The following is a 19,978-nucleotide window of genomic DNA, read 5'->3' on the forward strand; positions in this document are numbered from 1 at the left end:
AAATAACTACCAGGTGACTAAAGAGCGCTGCACAACATAAGCTGTTTGGTAGTGACAGCAAGAAATGCAGTTTTACTACACCAATACACTCAACAGAAACATTCCAATAAACGCACTTGATCAACAAAGATCGCTAGTCGCAACGAGCGTAAAGGAAAGGAGAAGAACAGAGATAAGGAAAGAGCGAACCATGGAACGTTCGTTGCGTGAGTTTTCATTAATTTTCCGCATTCGTTGCAGCCATGAGCCGTGGCCCACCACACGAGAGATGCAACGTGCGTCTTCCAGGGCTCGCTGTAGTGGTGCGGTTCGCTTTACTTCTGGCCGTGCATATATATGAGTGACGCACTGGAGCGCCTTCTCCAGATGAATAGTGGCTCTCGTCGTCGTGGTCGTTCATTGAAAAATTCATTCCGCAAGTGCCAATTGAACGAGCAGGTTGTGTGGTGCGTCGTTACATTATAAACAGTCGTCGATCAAACCCGTTGGTTTCACTTGTTGGTTACTGACAGTGGACGGAAAGTATTCGTGTCAGCTGGAATTTGTTGATGTTGTCCGGTTTTTCGTTAAGTCAGTGAAATCTGTGCGTGGCTCTGCGGTCGATACGCACGATCGAGTACGCGTACTGTGCTGAACACTGTTGTGAGCATTGTTGATAACAGCGGATAGCAGAAGGTAGTTTGTTGGAGAAGTGCTATTGGAACGCATAATTGTATTTGTGTGCACAATTGTTTCGTCGAACGAAAGAGAGCCAGTAAGAGAGTTTGTTAGTTATCAGCGTTCAAGCACAGAGAAGGTGTTTGTTGTTTCGTTGAAAGCAGTTTGTTGTTACGGTGTGGCGATTCCCGCGTTGCTGCTGTTGCTGTTGTTCAAGGAAACCGATCAAAGCTCGTCGACATGTCTGTCTCGTGGGGATATACACAAACGAATGGTAAGTGTCGTGGAAGCTGTAATTAGATATTAAGAAGACATGGAATAATAAGTATGTGATCAATAGATTAGTTCTGTGGGTTTACGTAGGAGATCCCGGGCGATCCACAGTGGAAGGACGCTTTTACAATCGACGATTAATCTTCTCTGACACTGCAAAACGCTTTCGATTAGAGATCTCGTGCGATGTACCACTATCTGCTAGATCTGGCTGTTGCTGGAATCGGTAGTGGAAACCGCGTGCGAAATGCCCTCGACGGCATGATGGCACAGTTATCAAGCAAAGGGTCATTAAATCAATCACGCACCTGTTATCAGTGACGTTATAAACAATGCCTTCAAATCCCCCCTTTAGCCATAGGATGAAACGTGCCTGACTTATGTCATTATTTGTTTAGCTTGCGGCAAGGGATGTCCTTCTACGTCATATATTTAGTATCTAATCGCAAATAGCCAGAAGTAGAAGTTAAGGTACTTAAACATTGATAAATGAAGACGTTTTATCTCATCTTCTTGACTCAATGAGTAGGTTATAGCGATCGTACCTCTTGCGTCTACTTGATTAATTTATTTCCCTTAACCGATTAAAAGTGGGAAATAGATCCGATTTCTATACAGTCTACGTTTTTCGTTGTATAAGATCGGACGCTCTGGAGAGTCTGGAGAGGTAACATTTTACACTATATTTTACATAGCAGAGTTATGAAAAGTTGAAATTTTAGTTACCCAAAATAAAGTTATAATTGTATTTTTATTCCTTTTCCTAGACTGTATTAATACTTTTAGAATAAAAAAATCAATACAACATTATCATCTTCGAATCACCATATTGTTACATTCTGTTGTATTTATTTTGTATGACATCTTGTTCGAAATAGAAGCATTGAAAGTGTCAGACAGTATTCAATTGTTAAAAAAGAATTAGAACGCATATGATAATGAGAAGCCAGTCAATCAATCGTCCATTATTACTATCAACAGTCACAAGTATCATATCGGTAAATATAACAATGAGAGTGAGCAGAAAAGGTAACACATTTGATTAACATTAAGCGTCAAGTATCGGAAACGATGTTTGGTTTTGCGATATCTTCATTTCTGTTATCGTTCGAGTAGGTAAGTTGTCTTCCAAATGCATATTCTCAGTGATAAATGTATTTTCTTGGGTGGTCCAAATTATCTTTCGAGCATCGTTGAAGTGTGTTGCAAACATGTTTTCTACCAAATAATATGTCAAACGATGGAAACTGTTTGACGAGCTGAATAATAAACACGTCCCGAGATAACGTTGTAAATATAAACTGCCAGTTCTTGCTGATAAAAATAAGGTTGAACTAGATAACGTGCAAACAATAGAAAAAGTTTTAGTATGCCTTTTCCATTTTTGAATAAATTTTATTTGTTTGGATATTTTATAATATTATAAAATTGCAGTAAAGTTTTGGAAATAAAAGGTATTAATCATATTCGGCTTGGTGGTGTAAATACAAATGGCGTTAATCTTTACAGGACAGGAAAGGGGATCGGCATTGAATATCATGCTGAGGGTATAATAAGTCAAGGAAAGCAAGAATTGGCAGCCCAAGACCTGCCTTGAGGTTGTCGTGCAACATAAAAAGAAGCAGTATTTTGCATTGTTAGTTACCATGAAATATTATCAATTACAAATTAATGTCAATTATTTAAAATCAAGCTTAGAAAGATACAATCATTAGCGTTACACTTAATTCGTTGTCTGACTATCTTTGCAAGAAACTGTTCAATATCGTAGCTCCTGCAATAAACATTTCAGGTGTTGCAGTCGCTTCGAGCATACCCTTAAAATGTTATCAAGACCATTCCAATGGCGTACATCTTGATAAAGATTTGATTAAAGAGCCATAAAACAGCGTAAAAGTTCCATTTCATTAAATTTATGATTATTATGCGTAATCGTAATCACTTGGAACGATTAAAGTGGGTTAGTGGATTAAGCGAAATGGGACATTAATCGTCGCATAGTAATCAAAAGCTTTAGAGGGTTGATAACCATTGTGAAATCTTTTGTTCAATTTACGTTAGAACGGTCAGGACGTATGTCAAGATTGTGAAATTTTGTGTTAGTACAGCATGGCTACAAATAACCCTAGATTGAAAATGTAACAAATAGATAACGTTTACTTTCAAATTATCACATGACCAGTACAGTCTTGTACAATCAATGATAAATAGAAATTATTGTTTTTGAATTGTTTCAAGTGATTGAAGGATTACAGGGATTTATGTATGGCCGTGCGCCAGCAACACGTTGTCGTTGATATCGTTATCAGCAGCTTATCTTCGGACGAATAGCCATACGTTATATTACAAGGTTTTGTAATTGAAATATGGACTGCAAAAGTGCTTATACATTAATTGTAAGTATGCTCTAGAACATTGATCTACTCTTGAGAACGTTGCTCAGATGACTATTTGTTTTTCTACAGAAACTTCTAGAAACTTTAATCATTTTTTATTTGTTAGATTCACATGCTTATTTAACTATGAAAAAAAATCACAAAAAGGCTTTTGTAAATTATCCGTTATCTTGTTTTAATTGACGTATTTATTCCTTTTTGAACATCGCCCGACGAGTTTCGGCAGTATCTTAATCGGCTAATTTTATGGCCAATTTAACGTCTTCTTTATAGGTTGAACTTGAATGTTTACGTTCGGCGAATGCGAAACAAATGGGTCGTAAAATCTGCCACCGCGTAAAAATGGTGTTGATTACGATTATGTTAATTTCTTTCAACATATGTATCGACTCGTAAAGTGTAGATTAATCGTCAAAACTAAAAGTATGGAGATTTATGCTTTTAAAAAAACGGATAAAAACATTATATAATAACATGGTTTTTAGTAATGTTTCATACTACGATGGATGATTATTGTCCAGGGTTTTTGGATTTTCATGCAATCGGTTGTACAGAAAGGAAAGTACAGAATTTGAAAGGTAATTACTGTTTTCAGCTGCTTTGTAAGATTCCTTCATTGTTGCAACTAAGATTACGGCAAATGTGTTTTTCAATTACCGTCCACAGTCGTCAGCACAAACGGTGACAATAATTACCAGGTGGCAATAGAACACTGTACAACAGTTGCATTTGGTTGTGAAAATAAGAACTGCAGTAATGCAAATACTAACACCCTCAAAAGAAAACTTCCAGTGATCGCACGTGATCAACAACGCTAGCGATCGAAGAAGGAGAACAGAGAGAAGGAGAGAGCGAACCATGGAACGTTCGTTGCGTGAGTTTTCATTAATTTTCCGCATTCGTTGCAGCCATGAGCCGTGGCCCACCACACGAGAGATGCAACGTGCGTCTTCCAGGGCTCGGTGTAGTGGTGCGGTTCGCTTTACTTCTGGCCGTGCATATATATGAGTGACGCACTGGAGCGCCTTCTCCAGATGAATAGTGGCTCTCGTCGTCGTGGTCGTTGATTGAAAAATTCATTCCGCAAGTGCCAATTGAACGAGCAGGTTGTGTGGTGCGTCGTTACATTATAAACAGTCGTCGATCGATCCCGTTGGTTTCACTTGTTGGTTACTGACAGTGGACGGAAAGTATTCGTGTCAGCTGGAATTTGTTGATGTTGTCCGGTTTTTCGTTAAGTCAGTGAAATCTGTGCGTGGCTCTGCGGTCGATACGCACGATCGAGTACGCGTACTGTGCTGAACACTGTTGTGAGCATTGTTGATAACAGCGGATAGCAGAAGGTAGTTTGTTGGAGAAGTGCTATTGGAACGCATAATTGTGTTTGTGTGCACAATTGTTTCGTAAAACGAAAGAGAGCCAGTCAGAGAGTTTGTTAGTTATCAGCGTTCAAGCACAGAGTAGTTGTTACGAGTTTGTTGTTACGGTGTGGCGATTCCCGCGGTGTTTATATAGAAGAGTAGGTAAATTGATCAAAAATTTGTCAAGATGTCCGTAACATGGGGATATACACAAATGAATGGTAAGTCAAGTCAGTGAAGGAACTGCATTTAAATATTAAAGAATTATTTATGATGGGGAAGATCTTAAAGGAACAACAGTGCTTTTCATCCTCGATTATAGATCTATAGATCGACTCGATTATTGCTCTCGCACGATGCATCGATATCGGAGATCAAATGTCGTTGTCGCTCATTGCCAAAATCGATAGTAGAAATCGCGCGCGAAATTCCCTCGATGGCATGATGGCACAGTTATCAAGCAAGTTATCATCAGGGTCATTAAATCAATCACGCATTTGTTATCAGCGACGTTATAAACAATGCTTCCCAATTTTCTGGAAAGAAGAAGCGTGCGAGGCTTACGCCAATGGTCGTAATGTTTTTGTCTAGCGGAAGTGTACAAGGCTTTTGGCCGAAATATGTACGAACATCGTTTGATAAGTTCGGAGTTCGGTGTGACACGGTTGAAGTGTAAGTTTTAATGCTTGGTTTGTGTTATGTTTTTCGAAACGTCCATTGACGCACTGAGTAACTATAGCGAGTAGAGTAAAAATAACTATCACAGAAAATAGTGTATTTTTTATTTTTTAGTGACACAAGCTGTAAAATGTTAATTAAAATAAATGCCTATAGTTTGTTTAAATAGGAACCTTACTCTTGTTTTTAAAGTCATACGAACCTCTAACTAACATTTTTTTCAATTTAATGTAATACGATTGAACTGTCAACTTTCAAGATGCATTTGAAGATTTTTTGGGTCATATTTTGAAAATGGATGTGCAATGAGAGATAACATGTGTGTATGTTAATGCGATACGACATGGAAATAAAAATCCAAAATATAGACAATGAATGCTGCTGGACATAATTGAATTGATAACGCAATCTAAAAACTGCATACAATTGAACACAAACAAAACTGTCAATTTGACATCAAACAATTTAAATCTTTCTCAATCGTTCCACCCAACCAGGGCTAGCAGAGAACTCGTTTCAACCGCCCGGATGTTGATTGGTATAATTGGTTCAAGCGTGTTGCGAACGCGTTCCTTGCTCAGTGATCATGCGCTTGGAAGCTGAATTTTGTAGCGATTGCGAAAACGAAGACAATCGAACGTTTCGACATTGGGTGTTGTGATAGCATTGGAGTGATGCTTTTTTTTGGTTTTTGCTATCACGCGGTTCGGTCGATGATGCGTTGATGATTTGGGCGGAATGTTCTCGATCATCAGCGTCCGACTAAAACGGTTTGAAGGTTATTGTTGGTTGGTGTTTTAGTTCTTTGAAAACAATAGCAATAAATCGTTCCCACTGAGATACGATCGATTAATATGGGGTTGAGGATGCGTGTAGTAAGTGCATATCAAAAGCAATTTTAAAACAATGCGTAAAATTTGCATACTCTTACAACTTACACCTGGTCCTGTATATTATAACTGTGTATAAACGCATTTTTTATATGATTTAATGAATCATAATTGAGGCCGAAGGCGAGGATAATTTTTATGATAAAAATTGAAATAAGTTACATCTATTTCCATCTTTTGGGGACCCTAAAAACTCCTGATTTGGAAAGAAAACTGTTCCTTTGTTCCTTATTGTTTCTTTAAAATATTTTTTTCAGGCACATGATGATGAGAACATAAACAGTGTATATGGTGAAACATCTTTATTATTATAGCTGGTCAGGCATTACTTCAAACTTTCGCCTTTACTGCTTTACGTTTGAAGAATCAACTTCGTTGTTTTTTGGACAGGTAGTAGGAATTACCCGCTACAGCTATGGTTATGCATTAAGCTGTCGTGATGATGTCATCGAATTTGAGCATTTCGATGTAAAACTTCGAATTGTGAACTGCTTAAAAATTGTTTTTAAAAATATACCACTCTTTTCTTTTTAAATAAAAGACTATCGAACGGTGTGCTTATTTTTGCGAATTCCCTTAACCTTATCTTTACCTAGCTTAGGGCTTCAATTAAGTAGCTGCTTCGAGCGGAAAACTTTCTTCAAATGCTCATCTTGGCGCGTTCGAGACTCCGATCGGCAGCTGACTCAATCAATCAGTGCGCAGTTTTAAACTTTCTAATTGCTTCAATTAACGCCACACAACGGATATTTTCTGGTGAGCTCCCTTTAGCAGCTTTCGGTCGTGTTGGTGTTAACGGATCGATATAAGATCATCCTTACACCCTTATAGCTGGGATGCTGCAGATCCGCCGTTAGCCGGATATGAAGATGTGTGTGTGTGTGTTTACGATCTTCAACCCTGCCTGAACCGGTACGAGCGACTGAAGAAAATATAAACAAAAAAGATCGATGTCAGTTCGCTTCTCGGTAGGATCTCGTACCGGGCAAGGGATACTGTAAAGTCACTGCCATGGAAACGAACGACAGCGTTACTGCTGCAAAAAAAGTGACTAAAACCGGTTCGCGTAAATTCCGCGCCCGTAAAGCCCCCATCGCCGATTTCTGCAAACGTTCGCAGCTTTCCATCGTGCAGCGCGACCAACCGACCGGTTTGTCGCGCTTAGTCACGTGATAAGAAATTCCATGGTCCACCAGGCACAGCACTTGCCATTTAGAGACGGGCGGTGCTTTTCTGTTCTCGATCGAATCCCCCAATGTATCTGTGTGTTTTCCCCTTCCATACGCACCAGCTCGTTGCGGGTTTGTACCACACTTTGCAGCACGTGCTGTTGGCTAGTTGCGTCGTTGGGGGAAGCTAACTTTTGACGGCCAGCGACGACGTCTAATATCGAAAGATCGCGGTAGCGTACGAGCGGCGTTAGGCTTTGTCGGTGTCGGTACAATGTTAGCAATAGAGCAAAAGGTCATGTATTTCTGCACATAGTTCGTTATGCCTGTTTCAGACCTTATCATTGGTTGACGCATTGGTTTGTTTCAGTGAGGCAAGTTTTATAGAGTTATAAAGCGAACTATTCCAGCTTGAAATAATGATCACACATGAGACAAACGAATTAAATTAGGCTTCGTATGTTTTTGTTCCCATTGTGCAACTTTTTTTAATAGTTTAGCAGTAAAAAACGCTGTTTTAAAATAAAATAAAATGGTAAAAACACAATCATTATCCTCGCCAAAATCATTATATCGCGATGTGTTTGTTTCAAAATTATCCGACACATTTAAAGTGTTTACTCCCGTCTAACTCAATGGTGCAAGCAAGTTATTTTGTTGTTGTAACATCATAACAATGCTTCTCGATTGCTCGACGCGAATGATGGTAATCATCCAAATAGCTCCCAAATGATAAACCCGTGACGCATTTGTAGTTTGCTTGTGCTGTAAACCTTTTTTCCCCTACCCGTCCCTGTGCCCATGACTGTCCCACAAAATTACAGTGTCCATCTCCGTGTGATATATGATGTGCTTGGTAAATGAAAATTATTAGGTAGACTCGGCACCGAACGGAACGGTTTTAACAATCCTCAAACACTATCGCCCACGGGTTGAAAATTGTACGGCCATTACTCACGGGGTTGTCGCGACTGATTAAGCGGTCTTGTGACATTTACAATGCACTGCGCGAATACACGTGATAAGAATATTATATAGCATGTGGAGTGAGGGAGCTTACAACAACAACAAAAGACTAGACAACTCAAAGTTGTTGAGAAATCTCGAAATACAACGTCCGGAGCGTGCCGCAGATTTGCAAAAAAGTGTGCTCACGCTATAGAGTGTTCGTTTCAAGTGTCGAATTAATAATTTCAAAACTATATGGATTATGGAAGATGCAGCGCAATTGAAAGCGAATTAAAATGCTGTAAAGTTTAAGATTGTTTATCCTAAGACGACTTCATTTGCTGTAAGTGGTCTTAGCCCATTACAATTAATCTGACATCTTGAGAACTTTACTGCTACCTGGCAATTAATATTTCTTGAAGGCGCCTTACTGCTCGGATGATGCCATATTAGTTGATGTCATCATTTTTAATTTGTATGTTGTAGTACTTTTTGTTTGTTTTTCTTACCTTAAGCAAGATTATTTTTTCTTAACTTTATATAATGTTAATGTTAACTCGAATAGTATGACTAGTCTCGTTATCGGCATCAATAAGTAATTGTCACAAGAAGTAAAATAAACTAAATTAGTTAGACATCAATTTAAATTAAACTATCAATGAGAATATTGTACTGGTTTTCTACTCTTTGCCAAAGGTAGCGTGTCTTCCGTTATTATCCAGCGCGTCAAATAAATTGGTTAAATTCGATTTAATCTGCACTGTCACGAACACTTGCAATGGCGAAACTAACTTAACGTGATGTCTTGTTTTTTTTTTTTTGGTACGTCCAATAATGTTTGTCTTGAGTCAGTAGAGATCGCTTCGACAATAATGGTATGGCAGTTGTAAGTGGCTCACACAGATCAAATGAACCGTTTGACTTCACAATATTTGATTGACGTCAGCTTCTAGCGAAGCGAGCAGATCGCGATTTTTTTCTCTCTTGGCTTCATTGATCACAGGAAACCTCAATATCGCGTCTCAAACGGTGTGGAAAGATTAATCACATCGTTCAGTGACGGACGATCAAAACATAGTTATCGTCAGCTTTCATCACAAAATGCGAACGTTAAATATTATTGAATGAACGTTATGATTGCGCAAATAAATACCTAAAAATAATAGAATAATTAAATGAGACATAGTGACAGTAGAATGAAGATAGGAAGTATCGTCAGAAATGGGTTGGTGCACATATTTCACTTAACATAGCGCATTACTGTGAACCAAAGCGGAAAATAAATGCATGCTATAAAAGTGGCAAATTATTATTCCATGCTCTTATCATCCTTTATTGCGTCAATCATGGTAAAGTCAGTATGGTAAAGATTTCCGTTAGTAGCAGAACGTTGCTAAGTGGCATTTTGCCACTCTGTAGAACAAAGCACGAGAGCATTAAATCCGGCTCGAATTAAGGCCAATCAAGTGGTCGTTTCAGCAGTGTGAAGAAAAATAAAAACCCTCCAAGATACAGCTTCCAGTAGCTACAACAGGCATAAAGTGTCCCCACAAGCATACGGCCATTCAGTTGTCATCTTATCCGTTCTTCTTTTCGTTACATTCGGTGAGCAATCGGTCACGATGCAAGGGAGAATGGTGCGTTGGTCGGTCAGCAATTTTCTGCTTCTCCAGTTGCATCGTGATCGGTTGCACCTAATTGTTTATCGGTAAAATGCTGGGTTATGCAGGACATTCAAATAGGCCTTCAGCGCTAAGTTTTGAAAATCCTATTCCAGGAATTGTAAGCAAAATCGTGCTCAAGTGTTTATGCTGCATTACAGTCAATAAAGTTAATTAGCTTAGCATTGTTTTGTTAAAACAAATATCTGCTGCACCAGAACTTTAGCTCTAGCAATTAGCGCAGCTGATTGGATTGTAGTAAAAGCAATTATTTAGATTGAAAACAATATTGTTTAACGATGTGGCAGCCACTAAGTGATTGGGCGGGATGTCAGAAAAAAAGACATCCGTTTGTGATTACACACACGAATTAAGGCACACGAATGGTGGGCATTATCATTACAACAAGTACTTTGTTTGCTTCGTTCTTATCGCTTTCTATTAAGGCATACTCAATTCGTTGGACACTTGGGCATCATTGTTGGGGAATTAAACCGTCCATAAACATGATGAATGACTTCGTCAATAAATAAACGAACCAAAATTAATCAACACTTTACTCCTGTTGCGCATACGCTACACCATTAGAGTTATTACACAAATTGTTTACACGTTTTGTCTTCTTCTCTTGCCTAACCCACACAGGACCACAGAAATGGCCGGAAATGTTCCCGCAGGCCCGTGGGCAACGTCAGTCACCGGTCGATATCGTTACCTCCAAAACCCAAAACTCGGGCGATCTGCAGGAGAATGCGCTGCGATGGACGTATGTGCCAGAGAACACGCGTAGCCTGGTCAATCCTGGATACTGCTGGCGTGTGGATGTGAACGGTAAGGGCTCACTGCTTACCGGTGGACCGCTCCAGAAGGAACAGTTCATTCTGGAACAGTTCCATTGTCACTGGGGATGTTCAGACTCGCGCGGATCGGAACATACGGTTGATGGAGAATCGTTTGCCGGTGAGCTGCACCTGGTCCATTGGAACCAGAGCAAGTACAAGAGCTTCGGAGAGGCTGCTGGCCATCCCGATGGTTTGGCAGTGTTGGGAGTCTTTTTGAAGGTATGTTGAAAATTTGTCCTATTGCTTTACTATTGCTATAAAATAAAGAAATATTCCTTTACGTTGGCTTGTGTTACCTCAACGAATAAGATTGCTGTTCAGTGTAGTTACGAAGCGAGCTAATCCAATTTGTACTTGTGGGTTTCAGTAGTTAGGTAACATTGTACCTACATGCAGCAACTGAGTATCGATTTCTTTAATGCAAATTGCTCGTGCGGTTCTTGTTTAGAACACCAAATCTCTTTTTCTTTGTGTCCAGTACGGATTGCAGGTCATCGATGTCGGCTATTTTTAATGCATACCAGTTTTTCCAGGCGCCTAGTAATGTTTTCATTCTTTTCATTCATTCAATAATTGGCATGACTGAAATTAACCCTTCGGACGTGGCAAGTAATGTGCCCTTAACACAAATTGTGTTGCGTGTCCAAGAAAATGAGAGAAACTTTGTACGGTGATTATATCTCACCTTGTCTACGATCGAGATCTATCTTGCGTAGTTATCTTTGCCTGATCTTGGTACGTACATCGGCAGAGTATTTGCATAGAAGATCACTATAGGCGGACCAGGGGATGTTATAAGGGTCATTTGTACGGTAATTCTTTGACAATGATAAAATGATGATGATGTTAAGAGTGGCTTCTTCATGTTTGATTCACAGCTATATAATACATTAAAAAAAGTGTGCAATGTTTTGTCATTCAAAACTTTATGACCGGCAAAAATTATCAGCTTTTTCGCAATATTACCGAAAGTATATCAATCTAAAAACTATGTAGGAAATTTGTAATCCAAAAGAGCTAGTAAGATTTGTTCTCATATTTTAATTGACTTATTTGAATTGATCTATTTGCTCCTTGCTCCTTCATAGAATTATGCTTAATTTTAGTATAAGATGATTTCAATTTTGATTTCAATAATAACTTTGGCTTTCATTTAATTTTTACTTTATAAGATATGATATCTTATAGATTTTAAGCTTATCCCTCTGACATACACTATTCGATTGTATACTATCATACTATATACGATATTGTTACTGTGTTAGACGATGTAGCCTATATGACATGTATTGTAATTTAAAAAAATGGACTTAATTTAACCTGATACTCAGTTAATTCTTTTTCTGCTCTGTGCTTCTTTTTTCGTTTAATTTAAATATGATAACAATCATGACAATTTTTGCAAAACTTGATATGTTGATTTTTTACATTATAATGAAAGTAAAAAAATTCAAAGTTATAAAAAGTTTAAAAAATCTGCATTACCTTTCATATTTTGCAACCACGCCACGCCTAGGAAGGAATGTCACCGTACGCGTCAGATTACAATTAAGATGAAACGCAATTCAGCACAGTGTAGAACAGAAATGCTAAGCAAAAATAATAAAAAAAAATACAAATGCCACAACATTGAACTAATAGACTATCTTTTTATGCATTTACAGGTTGGCAAGCCGCATCCGGAGCTGGATATCATCGCTCGTTTGCTTCCGTTCATCACTCACAAGGGCGATCGCGTAAGTATCGCACGTCGGATATGCGACTGTTTGTAGAATCTCAATACATGCCCCTGTGCAGAGCCAGACACAATGCACACCCATTGACCAACACTGGTGGGTGGTGGGGTTTTGGGGATAAAATATTCACATTACATTAAAGGTGTTGTTACGTGATACAATTCTAGCAAATGTAATCCAACCGTGCAGCAATCAGACTGCATCCGGCTAGCGTTCCATTCGCGCGAGCGTATGGTCCCAGGCCACTGGGGTTGAAATGTTTTAGTCAAATTGTTTCCACTTGTTTGTTTACAGAAACAATCTACAGCGAAGTGTATCCGTTCGTTCGCTGCGACAATGGGACTACTGGTTCAATTAAACTAAGAACGATGCACTTCGTCATTTAATCGTCGTGCAGTGACCCAACACCGTACAAACATTGACACGCATTCTTACACCAGCCACCCCGAAAGGGTGTTAGTAGCTTCACGTGCGATAAGTGACAAGAGCTCAGTAAACAACGAGCGATTGTACTCGCTCGCTGCTTATTGGATGATGGACAGGTTATGTTTTCCGCTTTTCTCCTTCATAGGTCATCGTTGGGCAAGCATGTTTGCCCGGCTGGTCGAAGCTAGCGGAGTATGTGGAGCAACACATACATCGTTTATGGGATCTTGGTCGAACTCAGGTGCCAAGCCGGGGGATGTCTAGTCGTGTCTTGTAAGATAGGTCAAGTGGTGGAGCAATCTACGTACACTGACGCGCAACGTCTCGAGAGTGGCTCAGGACAATCAAGCTATTTACAACACGGATAGTAAACTTCATCCATGTTTGTTCAAGTGTTGATCAACAGTTCTTCTGCATTGGGGCAAGGTTAAGACTGTATTGTTCATCGGGGAGGGAAAAATAGGAACGTTGCATCTGCCTGTATCCGGATATGTGCCAGTGACGGATGAATGGTTATGAATTAAGCGGATTAAGTGCTGTTAAAGTGATAATGAAGAGACAAATATTGAATTGTACGGAAATTTCGTGAATGTACAATTTAGATTATTCTACCATATAAGTCAATTAAAACGTGCAAATCGTAACAGCTTTGCTTGAATGCAATAAACTTTTCAATGCAGTCGATCATATCGCGATCATATGCAATCGACTGACTGTTATAAATTCACCATTGAAGCTACATGTCCGACATTGACGTTAACAACCGTTCTGATTCATACTGTAACTTCATGCATATCTCCATCTAGGGCCGTGATTCCATTAATTCTGTCCCGTGTCGGTAACCTTGAGGCGGGAAACGAGAGTGTTTCTGATCTCTACCATTGCCCGAGGCGGGGATTAGTGCAGCAAAAAAGTGCACTGTACAATAGCACCAACTCGCTAGCTGAAGTTCAATTTGTGCTTCACATAATTTGCTCACCGCGAATGACTGTCCATGAACTCGTCGCGATCAGTTTAAATGAGACGAGATCTTCCAGCGTCAACACGTCTGCAGCGTGTGGGGAAGTTGAATGAATCATTGGTGGCGGTGGGGATCACTTGATCAAGGTATTGTCTGGTTGGATCTGGTTGGAACACGGAATGTTCCAGACGGATTAGTGAAAAAATGTATTGATATTTGTGTAGGTTAGCTTCAGAGTGACTGTTTAATTTTTTACATTATAAATAAAATATAAGCCTCAATTATCATACACAAATTGTAAAGACAAGTTGTCAAAAACGGAAGATTTGTATTATGACAGTCAAGTTTGTGATCTGTTCACGGAAATGTGCCAATTTCGGAGCACGTGGTATATTTTTGTTGCATTTTAGTGCATAAACTATTGGAATACGCAAGTGTTTTTGTAAAAACATTAATTTATGAATAATTTTTCATATTTTCGCTTTGATACAGCTTTAACGAAAGAAAAAAATTGGCGAATCTTGTCTTGTCACAAGAATGGTTTCATAATACAAATCTATTTTCCGTTTGTCTTGGCTCACTTGACTTGAGACATTTCCGTTTATGTATGAAAATCGATATTCAACAATAATGTAGTTTGTATAAGATACTGAAAATAATCGCATAATAATTCGTCATTTCTTTTTATTTTTTTATCCATGTTAAACCTTTCAACACTATAATGAAACATTTCACAATTTTGCTTATATCTCTCTCAGGTTACACTCAACAAGCCACTTGATCCGGCCCGTTTGCTACCGGAGGGCAAAGCCTACTGGACCTACTTGGGATCTCTGACTACACCTCCGTGCTCGGAGTCCGTTACCTGGATTCTGTTTAAGGAACCGATCGAAGTTTCGCACGAACAGCTGGAGCTGTTCCGCGAAATGCGCTGCTACGATGCCGCTGAAGAGTGTCCATGTGATGAAACGCTCAACAAGCAGTTCGAATACGGCAAGGTCATTAACAATTTCCGTCCACCGCTGGAGCTTGGCAACCGTCAGCTACGTGAGGTCGATAGCTACTAAAAAAGATTCAAATTTGGCCAGTGTGAATGTTTGAATTTCGTAGAAACACTTCGAAACATCAGCATAAATGTGTAAATGATTCGAACCAGGTCGATCTGTGACCGACCCAAGTAGTGCGAAGCGCGTCAACGCACCGTTCGAGGTTCGCTTATGGTAATCATGTTTTAAATTAGATTCATTCGCCCGACGCAAACAGTGTGGGCAAAATGATAAACGTAGAGCAGCCACAGGAAGTCCTCGATTTAGGTCTCTTACCTTTTCGCCAGTGAAATGGATAACGATCGTTTGTCGTGGAGATCTTATTTTTTGTCATAAAACAAATTGCAAAAACAAAAATACGTAGAATGAGGCAAATCAAAAGCAATATTTATATCAATTATCTATACTATCAATCTGCTGAAGAGTTTTTGTACGCAAGATGAACGATTTAGAGAAAAAGGAACGATGAACAGCTTGAAAAGCCATAAAGGAATTTACTATTTACAATCATATGCGTCAGAAAATTTAGGATATAATTTCACCTGTGCAAAAAAAAACACCCTTTGCTTTCCCCAAAAAGGTATGAAGTGCATGAAGTGCTGCAATTCTAAGCGAAAACGTGTGTTTTTAAATAGGTGCCTGGCAACGAGAGCTGACAAAAAGGTGAAAAATTTGTCAAAACGGAGCTTTTGTCACTTTGTTGAGCTTTTGACAAAATTTTATTTTGTAGAAAATCCACGAAAAAGGTTGACAAGAATGGTGACAAAAAGTTGACAAAAATTTGACGTTCGCTTAAAACGTAAACAAGCGCGCTTTAAAGATAGTATATCGTGAATAGCTGACCATTGCGGTGTTCTCTTTTGTTGAATTAACTGTATTTCATCCCTGCAAGGACACAGACCATCTTAATCAATTAATTTAAAGCCAAAATTACTGTAAAACTGCTTACAATGCGTTGAATTTTCGTGTACGTTGAAGATGATGTAGATTTTGTCGATCATGGGTTGCTATGTTTTGTCAAAGTGTACAAATGTGTGCACGGCCACGGCAAAAACTATTTTTCGCAGTTGACAAGCTGTTTTTGTCACTTGAAAAATTTGTCACCTTTTTGTCAGCGCTCGTTGCCCAGCACCTAATGAGCCTGTATGTACAAAACAACACCTGGCGTTTATAGTATTGTTGAATATGCGTTTGAGCTAGAAAAGCTGCATGGCAGCAGCAAGAGAAGTATATCTATTATAAGGCGTCCATCATGCGCTATCAATCAAGAAAGTCGATAAGTTAACATAATAAAACATGTAGTTCCCTCAAGATCAAAGTGCAAAATTCGTATACATGCATGGATCGCTGATCGTAAGATTATGACTCATTGCATGCGCGCGAGCTAGGGTAAACACTGTTATTTGTTATTGAAAGGTTTAAATGTAGTTGCATGTAATCCATGCACTACCACGAGATGTTGTTGAATATATCATAATGTTAATAAAAGGGTGAATGCAATAGTACAGCTTTTACGAGTTGTTTCTCTAGTGGTGAAACTGACGAAACACACAATACAAATAAACGCATATCACACAACAGAAGTACTTTGCAGAAACACAATCCGGCATTCAGTTTTCAGCGATAATCATTCTACAGGACATAGCGACGCATGAAACAATTTCCTGAATTCGATCGATCAGACAGGAACCGTGTAAGTTAACGCAGCATTTGTACGCACGTTTAGCGATAAATGGGTTGTGAGAGTTTTCACATCTTGTATGATCGGATCTTGAGCTCGAACTCTTCGTCTTTTCGTGAAAAATTTCTCAGTTGGGAAATCACATTGAATCAATTTGAGCAATCAATATGAGCAGCAATATCAATTCTAGATATATGTATAATTTGCAGGAAAACAAATTGTGCTTGAAAGAAATCTCTTTGTGTTCGTCGAAGAAAGTGTGAATTTGTAAAAATGAATCAATTTAATGTAGAATCCCGTGTTGTCCTTAAAGGAAAAAGTGCGCATGTGTAGATTTAAAAGTAAAGCAAACTCTAGTAAGGTCTTGAACACTTGCTTAAAAAAATTGTTTCAGCTAACTTACTATTTAGTGCACAGAATGAGAGCCGACTCTAGGAAAAAGTTGACCTCTATTTTATATCTTTTCTTATAAATTAAATATAAATGAATAGGTTCCGTACTGTCTTTCGAAATTTCATACGCATCGCACCATATAGTTTTCAGATTTCCCTTTCATGGCTCCATCTTTGATTATTTCTCTGCACAATATTGAGATTAACTGAAAATGACTGTAAAGCCCCAGCGGCCAAATACACCATTTCAAACAAAACGTGCAAAAGCACGTGTCGACTGTACGGCAAAAAATGTCCAAATATTATGCTTATAGCGACCAGTGTGAATTTCATATTGGCCCTCCGCTGGCAACACTGCTGCTAGTTTGACATTTGACGCATGCACGTGTGATTGTTTTCGTGATTTCGTTGCGCGTGTTGGTCCGGCACTTTACCTTTGATTCCCTGTTTCTACATAGTTTGTGCAAAATGGGGAAAGCCAAGAAATTGAAATTGCATCGAAATAATACCAATCCCACCGGATTAATGAACGTGAACCAGTTGATTGAACAAGGACTTGCCGAAAGCGCAAAATCCGGCACGCCTGTAGAAGCCATCGTGGAGCAGTTGGAATCAGCCGTTGTCGAGGAAAAAATCTGTGGTCTTCAATCGTTAGCCACCATCTGCCAGGGAGAGGCCAACATAGGTGAACTGGTACGGTACAATGTGATTCGGATAGCTGCATCTCTTTTGGTGGATCCGGACCAGAGCGTGCGCCATGCCACTGCCGGCGCATTACGGAATCTGTCAGTAATCAGTGTGGAGTTATGCGAATTCATGGTCGATCAAGATGTGTTGACGCCGCTATTGGCCTTGCTTATTCGCTTCCCAAGCAATGGACAGTGGACTCCCACATTCGATAAGAATATGCAGAATCAAATGGATGAACATTCGGACACGTTTCTGCATGCAGTTAACCTGCTGTGGAATTTGTGTGAAAGTACTTCCGACGCGTTGAATGTGTTCAATCAATCCCAGTTGTTGGAAAACTTTGTAACTTTCCTGGATTATAACGTGTATGGGCAAGAGATTGGTAAGTATTACATGGCAGAGTACAATCGTTTTTAGATTCATTCATTACACTGATTTTTTCGATTCTCTATAGCGATTGCAGTAGCGCAGTGTCTACTGGTGGTTTCGGAAGAAAATGCCTCATCGTGGCGTGTACTCGCAAACCATGGCTCGGAACTAATATCGCTGCTTACGATTCAGGTAGTAGATAATGCAACAATAATGCTACGTGCCCTGGCTGCCGGCATTATCGGAAATGTTCCTGTGCTGTTGAGCAGTCATACGAGTAAAGTTTTGATTTGTGTTTCCAAAACACTTGAAACGAATCATCGTTCGGCGCTGGGTAATTTGACTAGCATGTTACCCTTCGAGCAACAGAAAGATCTGGTTGATTTAGAAGTAACCGATGACGTTGTTTTCGACGATGAAACGGAAGCCCAGTCCCATCAGCGGCGTCGCAAGGCTGATTTGCCTTCCGAGGGAGAGCTGGAAGTACGCGACGTGGGTCGATTGCTGCAAGCGCAACGAATAGTGGCCGAAATATTGACCAACATTTGTTCTTCGGAAGATGACTGGCAGAGCGAAAACAACGACCACGATAACTCTGATGGCTCTGATGCAGAGAGCGTATACGATTACGACACGAATGGATTGAATGAAAGCATCGAAAATACCGACAAAATATCTGTGGAAGTTTTGGAAGCCATCAAGTCACTTGCGTTGGTTGAAAAGCTATGGCAGAAAGCGCAACCGGTGGCCGAGAATGTGTATCAATTGCTGATCGAGTCGGAACCGAGCACCTTGAAGAAGCTGGATGCACTGCGGATTTCGGCCATGTTGTGCCTTCACAATCTGTGCAACAACATTTCTACGGATGATCTCGGTGGACCGGCTGCCGTTTACAATGTTTGGATCGATTTAGGCCAGCAAGTATTTCAGGGACAGCGCAACGGGAAGCTACTGGAAGCATCGACATCCTTGATGCGAGCCGCACTGGAACACCTACGTAAGAGCCCGGAACTGTTCCAGCAAATGACCGAGAATGATTTGCAGCTTATGTTGAACGGGGTGACCGAATGTGAAGATATAGAGATACGTGCAAACTGGCTGCGAATGTTGGGCATTTTGGGTTGCCTGTTACCGGAGTCGCATGTGAAGGTGATCGTCGATTTCGTGCTAAACATTTGCGCCAACGAAGCGGATGTTTGGGTATTGTCGGAGGCAGTCGATTCAATGATGGACATTTTCGCGGACAACGATTGGCACTCGATAATGCATGGGCTTGGCATGATAGCGAAGTGCAAACAGCTGGATCGCATCATGAGGGAGAAATTGAAGCGAGACAAGCGTCAACTCGGCGACCGGTTTCCTGCTGTTTCTACGGTACGTACAAATCTGAGTCGGTTTTGTAAATATCTAGAAACGGAATTGAAAAATTACAAACCAAACACGGAATCATAATATGCTTCGGACGAACACTACACTTTGAACATGTAATTTTGTTCGAAGACTTTTGGCATTTTTTTTTCTTGTGGGACCTATAATTTTGTTGATTTATAAATTACTGGCAATCATTAGACTCTATACATTGGTAGTATATCAGCAACGAATTCTTGTTGTACTTTTCAACATATTTTTTGTGTTGTTCGATTTGAACTATAATGCAATTTACAACTCCCATTTATAAATACAATTGTATTGGCATTATAAGTTATTTAATCAATGGTCCTATTTTTCGAAATATAAGTGTCCTTTTTCCAAATTTGCATACTATATCGTAGCGTAAATAAAATTTATGTCCATTTTTGAAA

General features: G+C 39.5%; 2 protein-coding genes across 4 annotated transcripts; both read left to right on the forward strand.

Annotated features, from left to right (window-relative positions):
- The first annotated feature begins 345 nt into the window (after window positions 1-345).
- On the forward strand, window positions 346-15,677 carry LOC125764617 (carbonic anhydrase). 3 transcript variants are annotated; one of them, XM_049429026.1, is made up of 5 exons: window positions 346-438; window positions 4,433-4,908; window positions 10,679-11,094; window positions 12,540-12,611; window positions 14,757-15,677. In XM_049429026.1, exons 2-5 carry the CDS (start codon window positions 4,875-4,877, stop codon window positions 15,063-15,065), a joined length of 831 nt encoding a protein of 276 aa, XP_049284983.1. In that variant the 5' UTR covers window positions 346-438; window positions 4,433-4,874; the 3' UTR covers window positions 15,066-15,677. The 3 variants fall into 3 exon arrangements, with proteins under 3 accessions (XP_049284983.1, XP_049284984.1, XP_049284985.1); XM_049429027.1 differs by lacking the exon at window positions 346-438 and adding an exon at window positions 449-796 and having other exon boundaries at window positions 4,791-4,908; XM_049429028.1 differs by lacking the exons at window positions 346-438; window positions 4,433-4,908 and adding an exon at window positions 798-931.
- Window positions 15,678-17,469: 1,792 nt separating this feature from the next.
- LOC125764616 (HEAT repeat-containing protein 3) lies at window positions 17,470-19,965 on the forward strand. The gene is made up of 2 exons (XM_049429025.1): window positions 17,470-18,189; window positions 18,262-19,965. The coding sequence occupies exons 1-2, from the start codon at window positions 17,586-17,588 to the stop codon at window positions 19,626-19,628; spliced, it is 1,971 nt and encodes a 656-aa protein (XP_049284982.1). The 5' UTR covers window positions 17,470-17,585; the 3' UTR covers window positions 19,629-19,965.
- The last annotated feature ends 13 nt before the right edge of the window (window positions 19,966-19,978 follow it).

This window comes from Anopheles funestus, chromosome 2RL (genome assembly GCF_943734845.2).
Source record: "Anopheles funestus chromosome 2RL, idAnoFuneDA-416_04, whole genome shotgun sequence".
In the NCBI taxonomy this organism is placed as follows: Eukaryota; Metazoa; Arthropoda; class Insecta; order Diptera; family Culicidae; genus Anopheles; species Anopheles funestus.